The sequence below is a fragment of the Panthera onca genome, chromosome A1 (genome assembly GCF_046562875.1).
Source record: "Panthera onca isolate mPanOnc1 chromosome A1, mPanOnc1 haplotype 2, whole genome shotgun sequence".
NCBI classification, from domain to species: Eukaryota; Metazoa; Chordata; class Mammalia; order Carnivora; family Felidae; genus Panthera; species Panthera onca.
This window is the reverse complement of record NC_138339.1, coordinates 221,709,021-221,730,145: the sequence shown is the minus strand read 5'-3', so window position 1 is coordinate 221,730,145 and position 21,125 is coordinate 221,709,021. Positions and strand designations below refer to the sequence as shown.

Below are 21,125 nucleotides of genomic sequence, written 5' to 3'. Positions count from 1 at the left end.
TTTAGCAAAAGGAGGATAAAAATCATGATTGTTTTTCGTTGCTGGGAAGATGGCAGGGTAGGAGGATCCTGAGTTAACCTCGTCCACAAACACACTGAGGTAACAGCCACATCAGTGCAACTATGAAAATGACCCAAACACTGGCAGGACAGACTTTCCACAGTAGAGAGGAGGCCACGTCGAAAAGGTTAGAAGGGGAGACAGTTGAGAACTGTCCCGGCAAGGCTAACCATAAACAGGAGGGAACCACGAGCTTAGGCAAGAAAATCAGACCCCACCGCAGGCACAGAGGGCCTGCACTGGGAAGATGAGTCCCTGTAACGTTTGGCTTTGAAAACCAGCTGGCTTAACAAGTTTTTATGACCAGAGGGCTTAACTCTGGGCACTTTATTTAGTCAAGTATAATTAATATACAGTATTATATTTGTTTTGGGTGTACAATATAATGACTAAGGGTTCTATACGTTACTGAGTGCTCATCAAGGTCAGGGTTCTATTAATATTCTTTACCCCACCCCTTTTCCCCTCTGGCAACCACCAGTTTATTCTTTGTATTTAAGAGTCTGGTTCTTTTGGTTGTTGTTCTGTTTCTTTTTTTTTTTTTTTTTTTTAATTTTTTTTTTTATTTTTTTTAACGTTTTTTATTTATTTTTGAGACAGAGAGAGACAGAGCATGAATGGGGGAGGGGCAGAGAGAGAGGGAGACACAGAATCGGAAGCAGGCTCCAGGCTCTGAGCCATCAGCCCAGAGCCCGATGCGGGGCTCGAACTCACGGACCGCGAGATCGTGACCTGGCTGAAGTCGGATGCTTAACCGACTGCGCCACCCAGGAGCCCCTGTTCTGTTTCTTAAATTGCATTTATGAATGAGATCATATGGTGTTTGTCTTTCTCTGATTGAATTATTGCACTTAACAATATACCCTCTAGGTCCATTCACGCTCAAATGGCAAGATTTCATTTTTTATGGCTTAATATTCCTATATATATATATATATATATACACACACACACTACCTTTATCCATTCATCAGTTGATGAACACTTTAGTTGCTTCCGTATAATGGCCATAGTAAATAATGCTGCAATAAATATAAGGATGTGTGTGTGTGTGTACATATGTGTGTATGTATATACATGAAAGATGTATATACACACATATATACATATGTGGGTATGTATATACATATACGTAAAAGATGTGTGTATATATACATAAAAGATATGTGTGTGTATGTATATATATACATAAAAGATATGTGTATGTATATACATAAAAAAGTATATGTACATGTATATAAATATATGTGTATATATGTATATAAGATATGCATATGTATATAAATAAGTTCACTTATTTATAAATGTAAGTATACATATGTATACATATATACATAAAAGACTTGTATATATACATAAAAGATACATATATACATAAAAGATGTGTGTGTATATATATACACATAAGTGTATATATATATATGTGTGTGTATATATATATGTAAACATAAGTCTACTTATTTGAGAGGGAGAGAGAGGGAGAGAATCCCAAGCAAGCTCCATGCTGTCAGCATGAAGACTGACACGGGGCTCGATCCCATGAACTGTGAGATCATGACCTGAGTTGAAATCAAGACTTGGATGCTTAACTGACTAAGCCACCCAGGTGCCGCCTATATCTTTTCAAATTCGGGTTTTAATATTCTTTGGGTAAATACCCAGTAGTAGAATTACTGGATCATATGATAATTCTATTTTTAATTAATAGTTTCCACAGTGCCTGCACCAATTTGCATTCCCACCAATAATGTACGAAGGCTCTTCCTTCTCCAGTTCCTCAACAGCACTTGTTATTTCTTGTGTTCTTGATTCTAGCCATTTTGATATGTGTGAAGCTATAGGTCATTGTGGTTCTAATTCATATTTCCTTGATGACTAGTGATGTTGAACATCTTTTCATGTGTCTGTTGGCCATGTGTAGTAGGTCTTTTTTGGAAAAATGTCTATTCAGGTCCTCTGCCCATTTTTTAGTCTGATACTTAACTTTTTGGTGTTGAGTTGTAGATGTTCTTTTTAAAAAATGTTTTCATGTTTATTTATTTTGAAAGAGAGAGAGAGAGGGAGAGAGCACACACACACAAGTGAGCAGGGGGGAGGCAGAGAGGGAGAGAGAGAATCCCAAGCAGGCTCCATACTGTCAGTGCAGAGCTGGATGTCAGGCTCAGTCTCATGAATCATGAGATCATGACCTGAGCTAAGATCAAGAGTCAGATGCTTAACCAACTGAGTCACCCAGGTGCCCCTAGTTGTGTATGTTCTTTATATATTCTGGGTATTAGCCCCTTATCAGATCATTTACAAATATCCTCTCCTATTCAGTAGGTTGTCTTTTCATTTGGTTAATGGATTCCTTCATTGTGCAAAAAAGCTTTTCCTTTTGGTGTAGTACCATACTTTAATTTTGCTTTTACTTCCCTTACCTTAGGAGACATATCTAAAAAAATGTTGCTATGGCTATGTTAAAGAAATTACTGCCTATACTCTCTTCTATGAATTTTATGGTTTCAGGTCTCACATTTAGGTCTTTTTTTTTTTTTAATTTTTTTTTTAACATTTATTTATTTTTGAGACAGAGAGAGACAGAGCATGAACGGGGGCGGGGCAGAGAGAGAGGGAGACACAGAATCAGAAGCAGGCTCCAGGCTCTGAGCCATAAGCCCAGAGCCCGACGCGGGGCTCGAACTCACGGACCGTGAGATCGTGACCTGAGCTGAAGTCGGACGCTTAACCGACTCCTCCACCCGGGCGCCCCACACATTTAGGTCTTTAATCATCTGAGTTTGTGTGTATGGTGTAAGAAAGTGGTAGAGTTTCACTCCTTTGTATGTAGCTGTCCAGTTTTCCCAGTATCATTTGTTAAAGAGACTGTCTTTTTCCTATTGTATATTCTTGCCTCGTTTGTCCTAGATTAATTGACCATAAAAGGGTGGGTTCATTTTGGGGCTAATTATTCTGTTTCATTGATGTTTCTATTTTGGTGACAGCACCATACTGTTATGATGACTACAACTTAGTATATCTTGAAATCTGGGATTGTGATACTCCCAGCTTCATTGTTCTTTGTCAAGATTGCTTTGGCTATTTGGGGTCTTTTGTGGTTCCATGTGAATTTTAGGATTATTTGTTCTATTTCTGTGAAAAATGTTGTTGGTATTTTGATAGGGTTTGCGTTAAATCTGTGGATTGCTTTAGGTAGTATGGACATTTTAATAATTTAAAATTTTAACAATGGGGTTGTTTTTCTTAATTTCTCTTTCTGCTACTTCATTATTAGTGTATAGAAATGCAACACATTTCTCTATGTTAATTTGGTATCCTGTGACTTTATTGAATTATCAGTTCTGGAAGTTTTTGCTGAAGGACTTTATATAGTATCATGGCATCTGCCAATAGGGACAGCTTTACTTCCTTCTTACCAATTTGAATGCCTTTTATTTATTTTTCTTGTCCGACTGCTGTGGCCAGGACTTCCAATAGTATGATGAATAAAAGTAGTGATAGCAGTAGACATCTTCGTCTTGTCACTGATCTTAGAGGAAAAGCTCTTGGTTTTTAACATTGAGGATGATGTTAGCTGTGAGTTTTTTATGTATGGCCTTTATTATGTTGAGGAATGTTCCCTCTAACCCTTGAGAATTTTTATCACGAAAGGATGTTGTATTTTGTCACGTGCTTTTTCTGCATCTATTGAAATGATCATATGGTTTTTATACTTTCTCTTGTTAATGTGATGTGTCACTGTTGATTCATTTGAAAATACTGAACCACCCTTATATCCCTGGAATGGATGATGATGAATGTTTTTTTTTTAATGTATTGTTGGATTCAGTTTGCTAATATTTTTTGAGGATTTTTACATCTATGTTCATCAGAGATATTGGCCTGCAGTTTTCTTTCTTTCTTTCTTTCTTTCTTTCTTTCTTTCTTTCTTTCTCCCTCCTCTTCTTCTTCTTCTTTGGTAATATCTTTATCTCATTTTGGTATCAGGATAATACTGGACTCTTGGAATGATTTTGGAAACTTTCCTTCTTCTACTTTTTGGAATGCTTTGAGGATAATAGGTATTAGCTCTTCTTTAAATGTTTGGTAGAATTCACCTGTGATGTCATCTGGTCCTGGACTTTTGTTTGTTGGAAGTTTTTTGATTACTGATTCAATTTCATTGCTAGTAATTGGTCTGTTCAAATCTTCTATTTGTTCCTGATTCAATTTTAGAAGACTGTTTGTTTCTATGAATTTATCCATTTCTTCTAGGTTGTCCAATTTGTCAGCATTTAATTTTTCATAATATTCTCTTATAATCTTTTGTATTTCTGTGGTGTCTGTTATTTCTCTTTCATTTATGATTTTGAGTCCTCTCTCCTTTTTTTGAAATGTGTGGCTAAAAATTTGTAATTTTTTTTGTCTTTTCAAAGAGCCAGCTCCTGGTTTCAATGATCTGTTCTATTGTGTTTTTAGTTTATGTATCATTTATTTTTGTTGTAATCTTTATTATATCTTTCCTTCTACTAGCTTTGGGCTTTATTCCTCTTCTTCCAACTCATTTAGTTATAAGGTTAGGTTTCTTGAGATTTTTTTAAATTAATTTTTTAATTTACATACATGTAAATTTACATCCATGTTGCATGTAGCGCAACAATCATTTCTGGAGTAGATTCCTTAATGCTCCTTACCCATTTAGCCTATCCCCCCTCCCATAACCCCTCCAGCAACCTTCTGTTTGTTCTCCGTATTTAAGAGTCTCTTATGTTTTGTCCCCCTCCCTGTTTTGGTATTATTTTTGCTTCCTTTCCCCTATGTACATCTGTATCTTAAAGTCCTCATATGAGTGAAGTCATAGGGTATTTGTCTTTCTCTGACTAATTTCACTTAGCATAATACCTTCTAGTTCCATCCACTTAGTTGCAAATGGCAAGATTTCATTCTTTTTGAATGCCGAGTAATACTCCATTGTATATATATACCACATCTTCTTTATCCATTCATCCATCGATGGACATTTGGGCTCTTTCCATACTTTGGCTGTGCATATGCATTGGCTGTACATTGGGGTGCATGTGCCCCTTCGAAACAGCATACCTGTTTCCCTTGGATAAATACCTAGTAGTGCAATTGCTGGGTTGTAGGGTAGTTCTATTTTTATCTCGAGATTTTTCTTGCTCTGGAGGTGACTTGTATTGCCACAATCTTCCCTCTCAGAACAGTTTTTGCTGCATCTGTAGATTTTGGACTGTTGTGTTTTCATTTTCATTTGTCTCCATTTTTTGATTTCCTCTTTCATTTCTTGGTTGACCCATTTATTGATAGTAGCATATTATTTAGCCTCCATGTATTTGTGTTAAGTTTTTTCTTGTGATTGATTTCTAGTTTCATACCATTGTGGTCATAAAAGATGTATGATAGGATTCCAGTCTTTTTGAATTTATTGAGCTTTGTTTTATAGCCTAACATGTGATCTATTCTGGAGAATGTTCCATGTACACTCGAAAATAATGTGTATTCTGCTGTTTGGGGATGGAATGTCCTGTTATATATTAGGTCCATCTGGTCCTACTTCCTTGTTGATTTTCTGCCTGGATGATCTATCCGTTGATGTAAATGGGCTGTAAAATCCCCTACTATTTTTGTGTTACCATCAGTTTCTTTCTTTAGATCTGTTAGTAGCTGCTTTTTGTATTTAGATGCTTCCATGTTGGGTGCATATTTACAGTTATATCCTCTTGTTGGATTGTTCCTTTATCATTTAATGTCCTTGTCTCTAGTTACCATCTTTGTTTTAAAATTTATTTTGTCTAAGTATTGTGACCCCAGATTTCTTTCTTCTATTTGCATGGTAAGTGTTTTTCCATCTATTTACTTTCTTTTTTTAAAATTTACATCCACGTTAGCATATAGTGCGATAATGATTTCAGGAGTAGATTTCCATCTATTTACTTTCAGTCTGTATGTGTCTTAGGTCTGAAGTGAGTCTCTTGTAGGCAGCATATAGATGGGTCTTGCTTTCTTAACCATTCAATCACCCCATGTCTTTTGATTGGAGCATTTAGTCCGTTTAAAGTAATTATCATTAGGTATATACTTATTGCCATTGTGTTACTTGTTTTATGGTTGTGTTTTTGTAGTTTTTCCCTGTTCTTCTCTTGCTCTCTTCACTTGTGGTTTTATGGTTTTCTTTAGTGTTATGCTTGGATTTGTTTCTATTTTTTGTATTTCTATTGCAAGTTTTTGATTTATGAGTACCATTAAGCTCATATATACACATGTTATACACAGAGCAGTCTATATTAAGTTTATGGTTGCTTAAGTTTGAACACATTCTAAAAGCAATAAATTTTTACTTTGTACCAACCATGTTTTATGCACATGATGTCATACTTTATATCCTTTTATTTCACAAATCCCTTGGCTGATTTTTGTAGACATAATTGATTTTAGTGTGTTTATGCTTTAACCTCTATACTGGTTTTATGATTAATCTACTGCTTTTATTATATGTTTGCACTTCCCTGTGAATTTTTTTCCTGTCATAATTTTCTTACTTCTGATTATGGTCTTTTCTTTCCACTCAAAGAATTCCTTTTAACACGTCTTGTAAGGCTGGTTTAGTGGTAATGAAGTCCTTTAACTTTTGTTTGGGAAATTTCTTCTCTCTCCTTATGAATGGTGGACTTGCTGAGTAGCGTATTCTCGATTGCAGGTTTTTTTCCTTTCAGGTTGACATCGGCCTTAGCACCATTTTTCTAGATTTGTCTCCTCCAGTATGGGAAACAAAAGGAACGATAAGTTATTGGGACTTCTCTAAAGTAAGCTTTTGCACAGTCAAGGAAACCACCAACAAATTGAAAAGGCAACCTCCTGAGTGGGAGGAAATATTTTCAAATGGTATATAAGGAGTTAATATCCAAATATAAAGAACTTATAAAACTCAACACCAAAAAATAAATCCAATTTAAAGGTGGGCAGGGCACCTGAATAGACATTTTCCAAAGAGGACATACACATGAAAAGATACCCAACGCCACTAACCATGACAGAAATGTAAATCAAAACCACAATGAGATATCACTTAACACCTGTCAGGATGGCTACAATAAAAAAGACAAGAAATAACAAGTGTTGGCAACGATGTGGTGAATGAGGAACACTTGTGCACCACTAGTTGGGACGTAAATTGGTGCAGCCACTGCAGAAAACCGTATTGACGTTCCTCAAGAAATGAAAAATGCAAATACCATATGATCCAGTAATTGCACTACCAGGAATCTATCCAAAGAAAACAAAAACAGTAATTTGAAAAGATATCTGCACCTCTATGTTTATTGCAGCATTATTTATAATAGCCAAGATATGGAAGCTACTCAAGTGTCCACTGATAGACGAATGAATAAAGAAGTGGTATATAAATACAATGGAATATTAGCCATAAAAAGAAGGAGATTTTGCCATTTGCGAGAACATGGATGGACTTAGAGGGTATTATGCTAAATGAAAGAAGTCAGACAAAAAAGGACAAATACCATATGGTCTTACTTATACGTGGAATCTAAAAAGTAAACAAATGCACAAACAAAAAAAGCAGAACCAGACCTGTAAAAATAGAGAACTGACGGTTGCCAAAGGGGAAGCAAGTGGTGAGGTGAATTAGGTGAAGGAGAGTGGGAGAGAAAGGCTTCCAGCTATGTAATGAATAGGTCATGGCGATAAAAGGTACAGCATTAGGAAATTGAGTGATACTGTAATAGTGTATGATGTTGGACAGTTGCTACACTTGTGAACATAACATACAGACTCTCCAAATCACTAGGTCATATGTCTAAAACTAACATTTTGTGTCAAATATACTTCAATAAAAAGAGTTTGTTTTAAAAAATTTTATTTTGGGGGCGCCCGGGTGGCTCGGTCCGTTGGGCGACTGACTTCACTCGGGTCATGATCTCACTGATTGTGAGTTCGAGCCCCATGTCAGGCTCTGTGCTGATAGCTCAGAGCCTGGAGCCTGCTTCGGATTCTGTGGCTTCCTCTCTCTCTGCCCCTCTCTCTCCTTCAAAAATAAACATTAAAAAAATTTTTAAATATTTTATTTTTAAGTAATCTCCATACCCAGTGTGGGGCTTGAATTTACAACCCCAAGATCAAACGTCACATGCTCTACTGACTGAACCAACCAGGAGCCCCAAGAAAAAGTTTATAAAAATAAGGAGAGACAACATGTAGAAGTCCGAGAATTGTTACTATAAAAGAATGGCAACAACAACAACAACAAAAATGAAAGCCAGTGTTGCTGGAGCTAATTTATGGAGGGACAGAGAGGAAGGGATAAAATCAGAGAAGTGGATGGTGAGGGAGATGGTGTAGTGAGACAGGCCAGAGACATCCTAGTTCAAGACAACAGAGATTTACCAAGCTCCACCTATGTGTCATGGCCTGGGGGATTCAAAGATGAATGGATAATGGTCTCTGTCCTTATGCAGTTTGCAATATAGGCTATATCCCCTGACTTAGACTATAGTGTTATAAATACACCTTAATAATAAACAAATGGCCACCCATAGTTCGAGTTCTCCTAGAAGCAGACCCAGAGCCAACCATTAAGGTGTTAGTGATTTACAAAGGAAGTGTTCCTAGGAGGAACTCCTAAGAGCCAAGGAAGGGTGGGATTTCAAGCAACAGATTCAGCTTGATCCATGGGGAATTCTTTAGTGTAAATTGTACTGCCGAATTTGTCACACTTTGAAGCAATAGAGTTAGGTTTTTGTACACCTGCTAAATGGCTATGGGCTGCCCAACAGGGTGGTGTCACTCTCAGGCATTTTGGGTTCCATATAGGTGAATTGGCTCCAGTGGTATTTCTCTGAAGATTACAGCAAAGGGAGTGGAAGCTGGGGGTGGGAGCACAGAGATGTTAGAGGGGATCCAAGGGGATGCTGATGGGGCACCAAGAGTCTCCACCCCCAAGGGCTAACAGAACTTCTTAGCCTAGAAGATAGGGCTTGAAGGACAGGTGGAGGATAATAAGTGAAATAAAACAGAAAAACAACAAAAGAAGGCTGGTGTCATTAGCTGTGGCCTGATTATTTACATGGGTGCAGAAAGAATGTTAACTTACCATGTGGGCCTTCTTAAGTCAGCTCTGCAAGCCTGGGCCCACATTATATACTAAACAACTGCTGAGGTTGCAACTCTGGAAGTCTACATGAGGCATCTCAAACTGGATGTTTATAATCCATTTCATGTTAGCCCAAGACGAGCAAACCAAACCCATGAAATTCTCTACCACTTTTCCCCTGCAGAGCTCCTACATTTGGGTCAGTTCCTTTGTTCTCCACATCTGTGCCTTACAGTTTTAACTACACAACGTTTCCACAGATCTTATCTAAAATTTAAAATATGAACAGAGAAATCACAGTCTTAGGATATCATATCAGACTGAGAGACATGAAATTGTAGAGCTTATTTAAAACCTTTATAATTTTTAAAAATATTTACTTAGAGAGAGGGAGCGCACATGGGGGAGGGACAGAGAGAGAGGAAGAGACAGAATCCCAGGCAGGCTCTGAGTTGTCAGTGCAGAGCCCGAGGTGGGGCTCGAACTCACAAACCATGAGATCATGACCTGAGCCAAAATCAGGAGTCAGACACTTAACCGACTGAGCCACCCAGGAGCCCCTAAAACATTTTTAAGCTTAGAATTTTGAGAAACTATTCCCACTCTCACTATTCATATTAGAAAAATATATTAAAACTCCACTGGACTGAATGCCTATTTGCCTGTTTAATACGGAGGTTTGTATAGATACTATTGGTCTCATTAACAAAGAGGAAAATGAAGCAGAATATACACGCAGATACAATCCTGGCTCTCATGCCAATGAGTTGGTTTTATCATTGGGTTTATATTTCTCAGTGGAAGAAACTGCTCCTATGGCCGACTGTGTTGCTTCTCCGGCTGTAGAATAAAGCAGTTTACTCTTTCTCCAGGACCCCACTGAATGTGGAAAGGGAACGGAGCAAAGCGCTGCTGTCCCCCACCTTCTAACACCTGTTGCATAAGCCTGGTTCTACCCTGGGGAGGTCTCACAGCCGTGGAGTTCTGAGGTCAGCCATTAGGTTCCGCTGCAACCCCGTCCCTCCTAATTCACACACAGCCCCTGAAACAGTCCTGATGGACTCCGCAGGGGACTTTGCAGTCTGCAAAACCTTTTCACAAACAGTTGCTCATTTATATACATAGGCAGCCTTCTGCTAGAACAGGCTGTGTTTCAAGGGTCCGCCTGCACAATGCTTGTTTGGAAACCTAGACTCAAATTTCCCACAGAAACAAATGCTACTGGGTTGACACTTGTTTTCGCAAGCCAGAAACCTATGCGATCTGTTTGGGGTGATCCGTTAAAATTCCTCACCACCACCTCTATGTGTGCGGTGGGGAGGAAGGGACACATAAATAATTGGAAAAGAGCATTTTGTACTTTAATGAACTGTAATTTTTTGACTCTGCAGTTTTTAAAATATATTTTAAAGGATTCTTTTATTTCTGAATAATTGGATGAAATGTTAAAAAAAAAAAAGTCTAGATCTTATTTTGTGTGACTCCCCAGAAGGCTAAAAATACTAGGCTGTCTGGATGGTTACCAATGCCCTGACACTGTACCAACCATGAGAGACCCAGCACCACCACATGGTCCACAATCTGACTTTGGGGAGCCAGAGCATTGCCCCCTGCTGCACCAATGGCAGCGAGAATGAGGCCCCATCCCTGTCCCCACCGAGGGGGCCCTGCTCTGTCCCCTCCCCTGTGAGCAGTGCAGGAAGTGAGGTGGGTCATGTAGAAAGAGAGCCATGAGGACAATTCCTCCCTGCTCCTCTTCTCCCTTTCTCAAGCCCTAGAGATGGACAGTCTGACCAATTCTCCCTCCTCCCCGGGGTGATGGTGGATCCCAGTCTCTCCTGACATTCTTGAAGAAGGCGAAGAGTCAGTATTTTAAAAATTTATAAGGATTTTTACTTCCAGTAATAACTGGTAAGACACCCCCATAGCGCCCAGGGTTCTCCCAACTCTTTCTGTGTTCATGTAGACAGCCAGGGCCCAGTCTCTGTGTGTCCCCAACACTGTGGCCAGCTTTTTATCTACATGTACTCATTCCTCTCCTTCTTAAGGGCAAGGAAACACTAGCATGGGACCTGGCCCAAAGCAGGCACTCGGTAGTTATTCATAAAAAAGAATTTGTGGCAACAAAATTCATTTGTTGTTTGGGCATTTCAGATGTCTTTGGGTATTGAAGACGTATGAAGACATCTTGAGTTGCTGGGGGGAGAGGGCTATGGATGGAGGAAGGAGGGGAGAGGGAGAAACCACTGTGATGAGACGAGGGTTTCTGAAAGGAACATGTGAGAAAATGACACAAGGGTGCCTCTGCCGAGATGCACCCTGAGCTAAAGGTGGGTATGAGGACGAAGTGGTCTCCAGGGCTCATGGGCCCTTCCTGTCTTCTCCATCAGAGATCCTATTCTGAAAAGTCTGCCCCCAGCCGAGGCCAAAGCAGCAATGAGAACAGGAGAAAAGGGAAGGGGAGGGGGCCCCCTAGTTGGTGGTGGGAAAGGAAAAGAGAGGACATGAAAGGGCTCTTGGGCTCTTCCTGGGGGAGGGGTGCCTATGTAAGGATGCATGAGAGGACAGCCACGAGTTAGGATTTTCGGTACAGATAGCTAGGAGCAACCCTCCTGCACTTGAAAACGAAGAACATCGCCCCCTCCTGCCCAATTCTCCAACTGTATGTAAAGCACTTACCGTGAATTGAATAAATAATGATTTTTTTTATCTTGAGTGTTTTTCTGGCAGGGAGATTCAAGTTGTAGATATTTTTCACATCCGCAAAATATCCAACATATCTACTCTGCAAAATAACAGAAGCCTCAATTTAAGTGGAGATGAAAAACTCCGCATTCCCGATTTTTCTTTCTTTCTTTCTTTCTTTCTTTCTTTCTTTCTTTCTTTCTTTCTTTTTTTTTTTTTTTAACACAGAACTTAAGGCCAGTCATTCACTAAAGAAACATTTGTTGGGTGTCATTAGAGAACTAAGCATTTTCATGGTCGCTGCCTTACGACTCAATATCTACCCTAAAAAAAAAAATACCTAACTCAGTGCTGTGGGGAAGTAACAAGAAAGGAGCCAGGTGTTGCTTTTAGGCTGCTCATATCTGAGAGGGCATCTAACCAGAACCAACCGAGAGCTTTGACATGACACCAAGATGTACCTGATGCAACTGTGAAAAAGGTCAATCTGAGGGTGGAGCCTTCGCGGTGACTGAGTTAAAGGAAGCTCTGTGGTTTGGTGAGGAGTAGCCTCCCAGTCATGAAAGAACTCAAGAAGACCTCCACAGGCCAATAACAGCCACATATGCTCTTATCCCTGTGGCCAGCTTGAGTTTACTCACTTTCCATTTCCCCAATTCTATTTTTGTAAGGAAGCCTTGGCTTCTCTTTGCCGAGTCCTTCTGTGGCAAGCTGCTCACGGGGCCTCTCCTTGACTCCTTTTTTAAGATTTATTTTATTTTATTTTTTAGTTTTTAAGTAATCTCTATACCCAACACAGGGCTCGAACTCACCACCCTGAGGTCAAGAGTTGCAGGCTCCACTGACCGAGCCAGCCAGGCGCCCCTCTCCCCGACTCCTTCTTCAAGAAGTGAAAGAGTTCTGACATTGAATCAAACGGACTTCAAAGCTCACAGATTCTTTCCCACCCAATGGGAAGGGTTCGTAAGATTAACTGCCACACTTTCCATTGGAAAGTGCCAGTCAAGAGAAACGCTCGAGCAAGTTCGTAGCCTAGGGATGGATGAAGTGTAGTCCACAGAACGGGCCACATGCACAGCCAAAATGTGATGGTATCTGAAATTTGCCACCCCCCAGGGAGGGAACGCTGTCTTGGGGCCCTGAGGACACAGCGCTCAAACCTGAGGCCGAGTGCTTGTTATGCCAGTGAATCGGAAGACAGTCCGTGACAGCCACTGGTGTGCCGGTTCGGGAGTGAGAGGGACCGCACGGCACAGAAGCGGTGGGGAAGGGAAAATGTACAGGGAGAGTCCTTGAAGGAGTCGCATCTAACATCCCCTTGCTCCTGCCACCAGATTCTCTACTCTCTGCGGAAAGCTTGTCTCGCAGCTGGGCCCTCAGGCTGCTTTTGCCCCCCCATCCTTCCTTCTCCTGGAGCTTAAAACAACAGGAGTTAATACAACGAACAGTGTGTTTAGTAAGCGTTCCCTACAAACAGCACTTTGGGATGCAAAAGGTGCTAAGATGGGTAAGGCAGGGGCCTTGCCTGCCCAAGAGGTAGAGAAGTCAAACAGCTAGAGAACAATGTGAAATAACTTCGTCCCCCGCCAAACACAAAAATAAGAGCCTACTTTGGCTCTTATAATTGGCTTTGGAGTCTGACAGAGCTGGATTTGAGCTCTTGATTCAAAAAGTTAGTTTCCCTGAACCTCCATTTCCCAATCTGTAAAATGGGCACCATTTTACGTTCAGAGTTTTTGAGAATATTACAGGAGGTAATGAACATGCATGCTTTTTACAACAAAGTCTAGAATGTTGTAAGCTCTATAGGATAAATATCCTGGCTTCTGCAATAAACACATTTTAAGCTATAAAAGAGACAGGTGGGAAACCTATAAACTACAAGAGACTGAAGAGATATAGCAACCAAATGAAATGTGTGACCCTTGTTTGGATCCTGATTGAAGCAAACTACATTTTAGAAACATTTTGAGATGATTATGAAAATTTAAACATGCACTAGCCACTTGTTATTATCAAGGCATTATTAAGGTCTAACATTTTTAGATTTGATAAATGGTTTTAAGGTGCTTTTTCCCCTCAAGAATCTATGTTGGATGTCATATTAAAATACTCGTGGGATAGTATGATCTGATGGCTGGGATTTCCTTCACAGTAATCCAGATTCAGAGAAAAAGTGGAGAAGGGGAGTGTGTGTGAGGAGACTGGGGAGGGAATGAATGATGGGTGATAAAATGATTGTTGAAGTGCTGTGAGGGCTGTAAGGGGACTTATTATAAGACTGTCTTGACTTTTTAAAAATTAATTAATTTATTTTGAAAGAGAGAGTGAGTGTGAGTGAGCACAGGGAGGGGCAGAGACAGAGGGAGAGAATCCCAAGCAGGGTCCATGGTGACAGCATGGAGACTGACACGGGGTTCGAACCCCAGGCACCCCTGTTTTGATGTTTTATGTTTGAAATTGTCCATCATAAAACATTTTTAAAAGGACAAAATAGGGTAACTGCATATATCTCACATGGGTTTTCTGAGTATTAAATGAGATAATATATGTCAAAGTGCAATCGTGTCTGGTATATAATACATTTCTGAAAGATATTCATTTCCCCTCTTCTTTCACTTTCAAAATACAGCAGCCTCTCCTCTGTCTCTTTCTCTCTCACACACACACAGACGTGATGTTCTGCAAGAGTTGAATTGCCCCAGTAGGGGTTTGTGAAAGACTTGAGTTCCTCTTTAAAGGAAAATCAATTTGGGTCATCTCCCTTTTCTTTTTGAGAAGCCTGGCTAGAGGTTTATCAATTTTGTTTTTTTCAAAAAACCAACTCTTGGTTTCACTGATCTGCTTTACAGTTTTTTTTAGACTCTATATTGTTTATTTCTGCTCTGATCTTTATTATTTCTCTTCTTCTGCTGGGCTTGGGGTGTCTTTGCTGTTCTGCTTCTATTTCCTTTAGGTGTGCTGTTAGATTTTGTATTTGGGATTTTTCTTGTTTCTTGAAATAGGCCTGGACTGCAATGTATTTTCCTCTCAGGACTGCCTTTGCTTCACCCCAAAGCGTTTGGATTGTTGTATTTTCATTTTCATTTGTTTCCATATATTTTTAAATTTCTTCTCTAATTGCCTGGTTGACCCATTCATTCTTTAGTAGGGTGTTCTTTAACCTCCATGCTTTTGGAGGTTTTCCAAACTTTTTCCTGTGGTTGATTTCAAGCTTCATAGCATTGTGGTCTGAAAGTATGCATGGTATGATCTCAATTATTTTATACTTATGAAGGGCTGTTTTGTGAGCCAGTATGTGATCTATCTTGGAGAATGTTCCATGTGCACTCAAAAGAAAGCATATTGTGGTGTATTAAAGTATGTAAAGTAAGTGGAGTATTAAAGTCCCCTGCAATTACCACATTCTTATCAATAAGGTTGCTTAGATAAAATCATATATGAAAATGGAATTATTACAACCAATCCCTCAGAAATACAAGCGATTATCAGAGAATACTATGAAAAACTATATGCCAACAAACTGGACAACCTGGAAGAAATGGACAAATTCCTAAGCACCCACACACTTCCAAAACTCAAACCGGAAGAAATAGAAAACTTGAACAGACCCATAACCAGCAAAGAAATGGAATCAGTTATCAAATATCTCCCAACAAATAAGAGTCCAGGACCAGATGGCTTCCCAGGGGAATTCTACCACACATTTAAAGCAGAGATAATACGTATCCTTCTCAAGCTGTTCCAAAAAACAAAAACGGAAGGAAAACTTCCAGACTTATTCTATGAAGGCAGCATTACTTTGATTCCTAAACCAGACAGAGACCCAGCAAAAAAGAGAACTACAGGCTAATATCCCTGATGAATATGAATGCAAAAATTCTCAATAAGATTCTAGCAAATCAAATTCAATAGCATATAAAAAGAATTATTCACCATGATCAAGTGGGATTCATTCCTGGGATGCAGGGCTGGTTCAACATTCACAAATCAATCAGTGTGATACATCACATTAATAAAAGAAGAGATAAGAACCATATGATCCTGTCAATCGATGCAGAAAAAAGCATTTGAAAAAATTCAGCACCCTTTCTTAATAAAAACCCTCCAGAAAGTCGGGATAGAAGGAACATACTTAAACATCATAAAAGCCATTTATGAAAATCCCACAGCTAATATCATCCTCAATGGGGAAAAACTGAGAGCTTTCCCCCTGAGGTCAGGAACATGACAGGGATGTCCACTCTCACCGCTGTTGTTTAACATAGTGTTGGAAGTTCTAGCATCAGCAATCAGACAACAAAAGGAAATCAGAGGTATCAAAATTGGCAAAGATGAAGTCAAGCTTTCACTTTTTGCAGATAACATGATATTATACATGGAAAACCCGATAGACTCCACCAAAAGTCTGCTAGAACTGATACATGAATTTAGCAAAGTGGCAGGATACAAAATCAATGTACAAAAATCAGTTGCAATCTTATACACTAATAATGAAGCAACACAAAGACAAATAAAGAAACTGATCCCATTCACAATGGCACCAAGAAGCATAAAATACCTAGGAATAAACCTAACCAAAGAGGTAAAAGATCTGTATGCTGAAAGCTATAGAAAGCTTATGAAGGAAATTAAAGAAGATATAAAGAAATGGAAAAACATTCCATGCTCATGGATTGGAAGAATAAATATTGTTAAAAAGTCAATACTACACAAAGCAATCTATTCATTCATCGCTATCCCAATCAAAATTGCACCAGCATTCTTCTCGAAGCTAGAACAAACAATCCTAAAATTTGTATGGAACCACAAAAGACCCCGAATAGCCAAAGTAATTTTGAAGAAGATGACCAAAGTGGGAGGCATCATAATCCCAGACTTTAGCCTCTACTACAAAGCTGTAATCATCAAGACAGCATGGTACTGGCACAAAAACAGACACATAGACCAATGGAATAGAATAGAAACCCCAGAACTAGACCCACAAAAGTATGGCCAACTAATCTTTGACAAAGCAGGAAAGAATATCCAATGGAAAAAAGACAGTCTCTTCAACAAATGGTGCTGGGAGAACTGGACAGCAACATGCAGAAGAATGAAACTAGACCACTTTCTCACACCATTCACAAAAACAAACTCAAAATGGATAAAGGACCTGAATGTGAGACAGGAAACCATCAAAACCCTAGAGGAGAAAGCAGGAAAAAACCTCATGGACCTCAGCCACAACAATTTCTTACTTCACATCCCCAAAGGCAAGGGAATTAAAAGCAAAAATGAACTATTGGGACCTCATGAAGATAAAAAGCTTCTGCACAGCTAAGGAAACAATCAACAAAACTAAAAGGCAACTGACGGAATGGGAAAAGATATTTGCAAATGACATATCAAAGGGCTAGTATCCAAAATCTATAAAGAGCTCACCAAACTCCACACCCGGAAAACAAATAATCCAGTGAAGAAATGGGCAGAAAACATGAATAGACACTTCTCTAAAGAAGACATCCGGATGGCCAACAGGCACATGAAAAGATGCTCAACGTCACTCCTCATCAGGGAAATACAGATCAAAACCACACTCAGATATCACCTCACACCAGTAAGAGTGGCTAAAATGAACAACACAGGAGACTATAGATGCTGGAGAGGATGCGTAGAAACGGGAGCCCTCTTGCACTGTTGGTGGGAGTGCAAACTGGTGCAGCCACTCTGGAAAACAGTGTGGAGGTTCCTCAAAAAATTAAAAATAGACCTGCCCTATGACCCAGCAATAGCACTGCTAGGAATTTACCCAAGGGATACAGGAGTGCTGATGCATAGGGGCACTTGTACCCCAATGTTTATAGCAGCCCTTTCAACAATAGCCAAATTATGGAAAGAGCCTAAATGTCCATCAACTGATGAATGGATAAAGAAATTGTGGTTTATATACACAATGGAATACTACGTGGCAATGAGAAAGAAGGAAATCTGACCTTTTGTAGCAACGTGGATGTAACTGGAGAGTGTGATGCTAAGTGAAATAAGCCATACAGAGAAAGACAGATACCATATGTTTTCACTCTTATGTGGATCCTGAGAAACTTAACAGAAACCCATAGGGGAGGGGAAGGGGGAAAAAAAAAGAGGTTAGAGTGGGAGAGAGTCAAAGCATAAGAGACTCTTAAAAACTGAGAACAAACTGAGGGTTGATGGGGGGTGGGAGGGAGGGGAGGGTGGGTGATGGGTATTGAGGAGGGCACCTTTTGGGATGAGCACTGGGTGTTGTATGGAAACCAATTTGACAATAAATTTCATATTTAAAAAAAATAAGGAAAATCAAAGGCTAGTGACTTACAATAATCTTCAAGGGTCTGGAATCTTAGAAATCAGACCTTCCTACTTTGGGAAGGGAATCAACTCTTGAACTCTGTGAGCAATGACCAATATAAAATGGACCACGGATGCCCTGGCAGAACTTTGTGTTTGCAGAGCACCAGGAGGGCCCCAGCTGTGGCTCTCGGGCCCTGGGAGGGATCAAGGCCTATCACAGTCACCAGAGTCAGGCTGCCTGATCGCCAGAGGAAAAGAATCTAAAATGAAACCAAATAATAGCTGCCAATCTTCACCAACTTCCCGAAGAATCCCCTTGTAAAAAAACACAACTTACCTGAGAAGGAGTCTCAACTCCCTGATATTTAGTGCTGGTGGTTTTATCTGTTCGCCGTTCTCCAAAATAATAAAGGCTGTCCTACAGAAAAGGGGGCCACACAATCAAGGTTCGTCTGCACGTTCTTTTCCTTGTAAGGCATCCTTAAAAGTTCTAAGGGCACATTATTTCCTTAAGTCAGCAGCCTCTGAGCAGAGGCTGCCCCAAATAAAGTTAACAACAACAAAAAGCCACATGCAGGCTTGTTACACACACACACACACACACACACACACACGACTGAAACCAAAGTTTCACAAGACAATAGTTACCTGTTGCTATTTTCCATCCTAATCGATTCCATTTTGTGATTAAAAATGCCAGTCACGACCCAATGCAGTTGAGTTTACAGCTCACGGATCGATTGGATCCAGTTTGAAAAACACTGTCCAATACCCATTTTCCTAACCTGTGTGTCTCAAATTAGGAACAAAGCAGAAGGTGGCGCTAGAGGGCGGGCCACATGGACAATGTGAAGGCCCCTTCTCAGACTGTGGGCCAAGTGGGGAGCAGAACTGCTGGGCGCCCCTGTTCAGTGGGAGCTTCTCAGCAGGATCATGGTGGAACTAAGACTGAGAACCCCGTTTTAAGAAATAGAAATAGCCCACCCTCTCTTCACAGAAATTTCCAGAGGGCACAGACCCCACAGAGAGTAATTATGAGAAGTTAATAACACACAGGAGAGACTTTGTTCTGCATGGCAAAAGTACCTTTTATCTACCTAGAACCTCTTTAGTTTTCTTAAGTTTATTTATTTATTTTTTGAGAGAAAGAGAGAATGTGTGTGTGAGCAGGGGAGGAGCAGAGAGAGAGGGAGAGGGAGAATCCTAAGCAGGCTCCACACCGTCGGCATGGAGTCTGATACGGGGCTTGAACTCACAAACGGTGAGATCATGACCTGAGCTGACACCAAGAGTCGGGCACTTAACCAACTGAGCCACCCAGGCACTCCTACCTACTACTTCTAAGGATGTCTGAAGTCCTTTAGAGAACTTATCAAACCAGTCTTGATATTATTCTTGTGAGGAAGGAGGAAGTCCCCTAACTGGGGGCATAAGAGCGGGGCTGGGATGAGGTGAAGTGAAGGAAGCATTACGATTGTAGAGGTTTTTTTTTTTTTTTTTTTTTGCACTTGGACTGCTTGACCCTACCTCATCTTAATTCTGTCCCTATTTGTCCCTGTCTTTATTTACATATTTTATTAGTTTTTAAAAATTTATTTATTTATTTTCAGAGAGACAGCGAGAGCAAGTGCAAGCAGGAAGGGGCAGAGAGAGGAGAGGGGGGGAGAGAGAATCCCAAGCAAGGTTCGTGCTGTCAGCACAGAGCCTGACTTGGGGCTCAACCCCACAAACCGTGAGATCATGCATGACCTGAGCCGAAATCAAGAGCCGAACACTTAACCAAAGGAGCCACCCAGGTGCGCCTGAGCCGTCTTTATTTAAAACGTTAGAATTATTGGCATGCCTGGGTGGCTCAGTAGGTTGAGTGTCTGACTCTTGGCTTCAGCTCAAGTCATGATCTCAAGGTCACAGCATTGAGCCTCACGTGGAGCCTGCTTGAGATTCTTTCCCTCTGCCCCCATCCCCTGCTCTCTCACTCGCTCTCTAAAATAAAAAATATTTAAATAAAATAAAATGTTGGGTATTATTATATATACCATGGATTTTTTTTGCATTAGTTTTGATCGTTAAAAATAATGCATTAGATTATTTATCTTAATTACTGAAAATTTTGGCATTCCCTTAAATTTTGTGCCTGCACTGACCTCACTCTAGTCCTGGCCCAGAGTTAAGAAGCACCTGGGTCAGTTACTAACCAGTGCGAGTTAAACAAGGAAGTATCAAAACCAGGCTTTCTAATAACTGCTTCCCCAATTACAACTTTGTTAAGCGCCACAACTCAAAGAATCATCTTAACGTCCTACCAGTGAGGTTTCAGAACTATCGAACTCAATCAGCATAAGACAGAGCCTGCGGTCACATCTTTCGTACCTCCGCAGTTGTAAATATTTCACTGGCAATAAGGCAGGCACAAGCCATCGTTCCAGTTCTTCCTGGAAAAGAAAAGAAGTCCATGAGCCATTGTTCGTGGCAGTACTTGGTATAAAAATGCTGTCATGAATATTCAGAGAGCTCAGTTTGGATTGATTTTCTTTCGCTCTGAAAGTGCTTGTTGAAGATGTTTCAATTCAGGAATAGGCAAAGCTGTTTCGTGGGTCTGGAGCTGTCCCTGGAATTCTGTCCTGTGCGCAGGGACACACATGTGCACGCATGTACTGTTTTTGAGTCGCTACGGCTGGGGATCACAGCTGCAGGCAGAGGCAGTGGGGTCTATTCTGGGACTCGGAAGCTAAAGAGCTACTTACCAATTAAGAGCTAATTATACACTCTTTTTCTAACTAATGTAAGTGAAAGTACCTATAAAAGATAAAACGTGATCAGAACCCAAAACGTGACGAAGCATTTACAACATCCATTTTTCCTTCTATTTTTGAGTTGGTTTTTTTTTAATGTTTATTTATTTTGAGAGAGAGAGAGAGAGAGAGAGAGAGCAAGCCAGCGAGCATGAGCAGGGAAGGGGGAG

At 40.1% G+C, this 21,125-nt stretch overlaps 1 protein-coding gene across 3 annotated transcripts in view; it reads right to left on the bottom strand.

Moving 5' to 3' along the window:
• The window catches only part of LOC132680586 (phosphatidylinositol 3,4,5-trisphosphate 3-phosphatase TPTE2-like), a 166,936-nt gene that overhangs the window by 10,647 nt on the left and 135,164 nt on the right, over positions 1–21,125 (bottom strand). For all 3 annotated transcript variants that reach the window (XM_078434076.2, XM_078434077.2, XM_078434080.2), the window contains 3 exons: positions 20,534–20,595; positions 18,501–18,581; positions 11,846–11,951 (listed from right to left, as the gene is read on the bottom strand). In XM_078434076.2, coding sequence (XP_078290202.1) covers positions 11,846–11,951; positions 18,501–18,581; positions 20,534–20,595 — 249 coding nt within the window. The remainder of the gene's footprint in view (positions 1–11,845; positions 11,952–18,500; positions 18,582–20,533; positions 20,596–21,125) is intronic.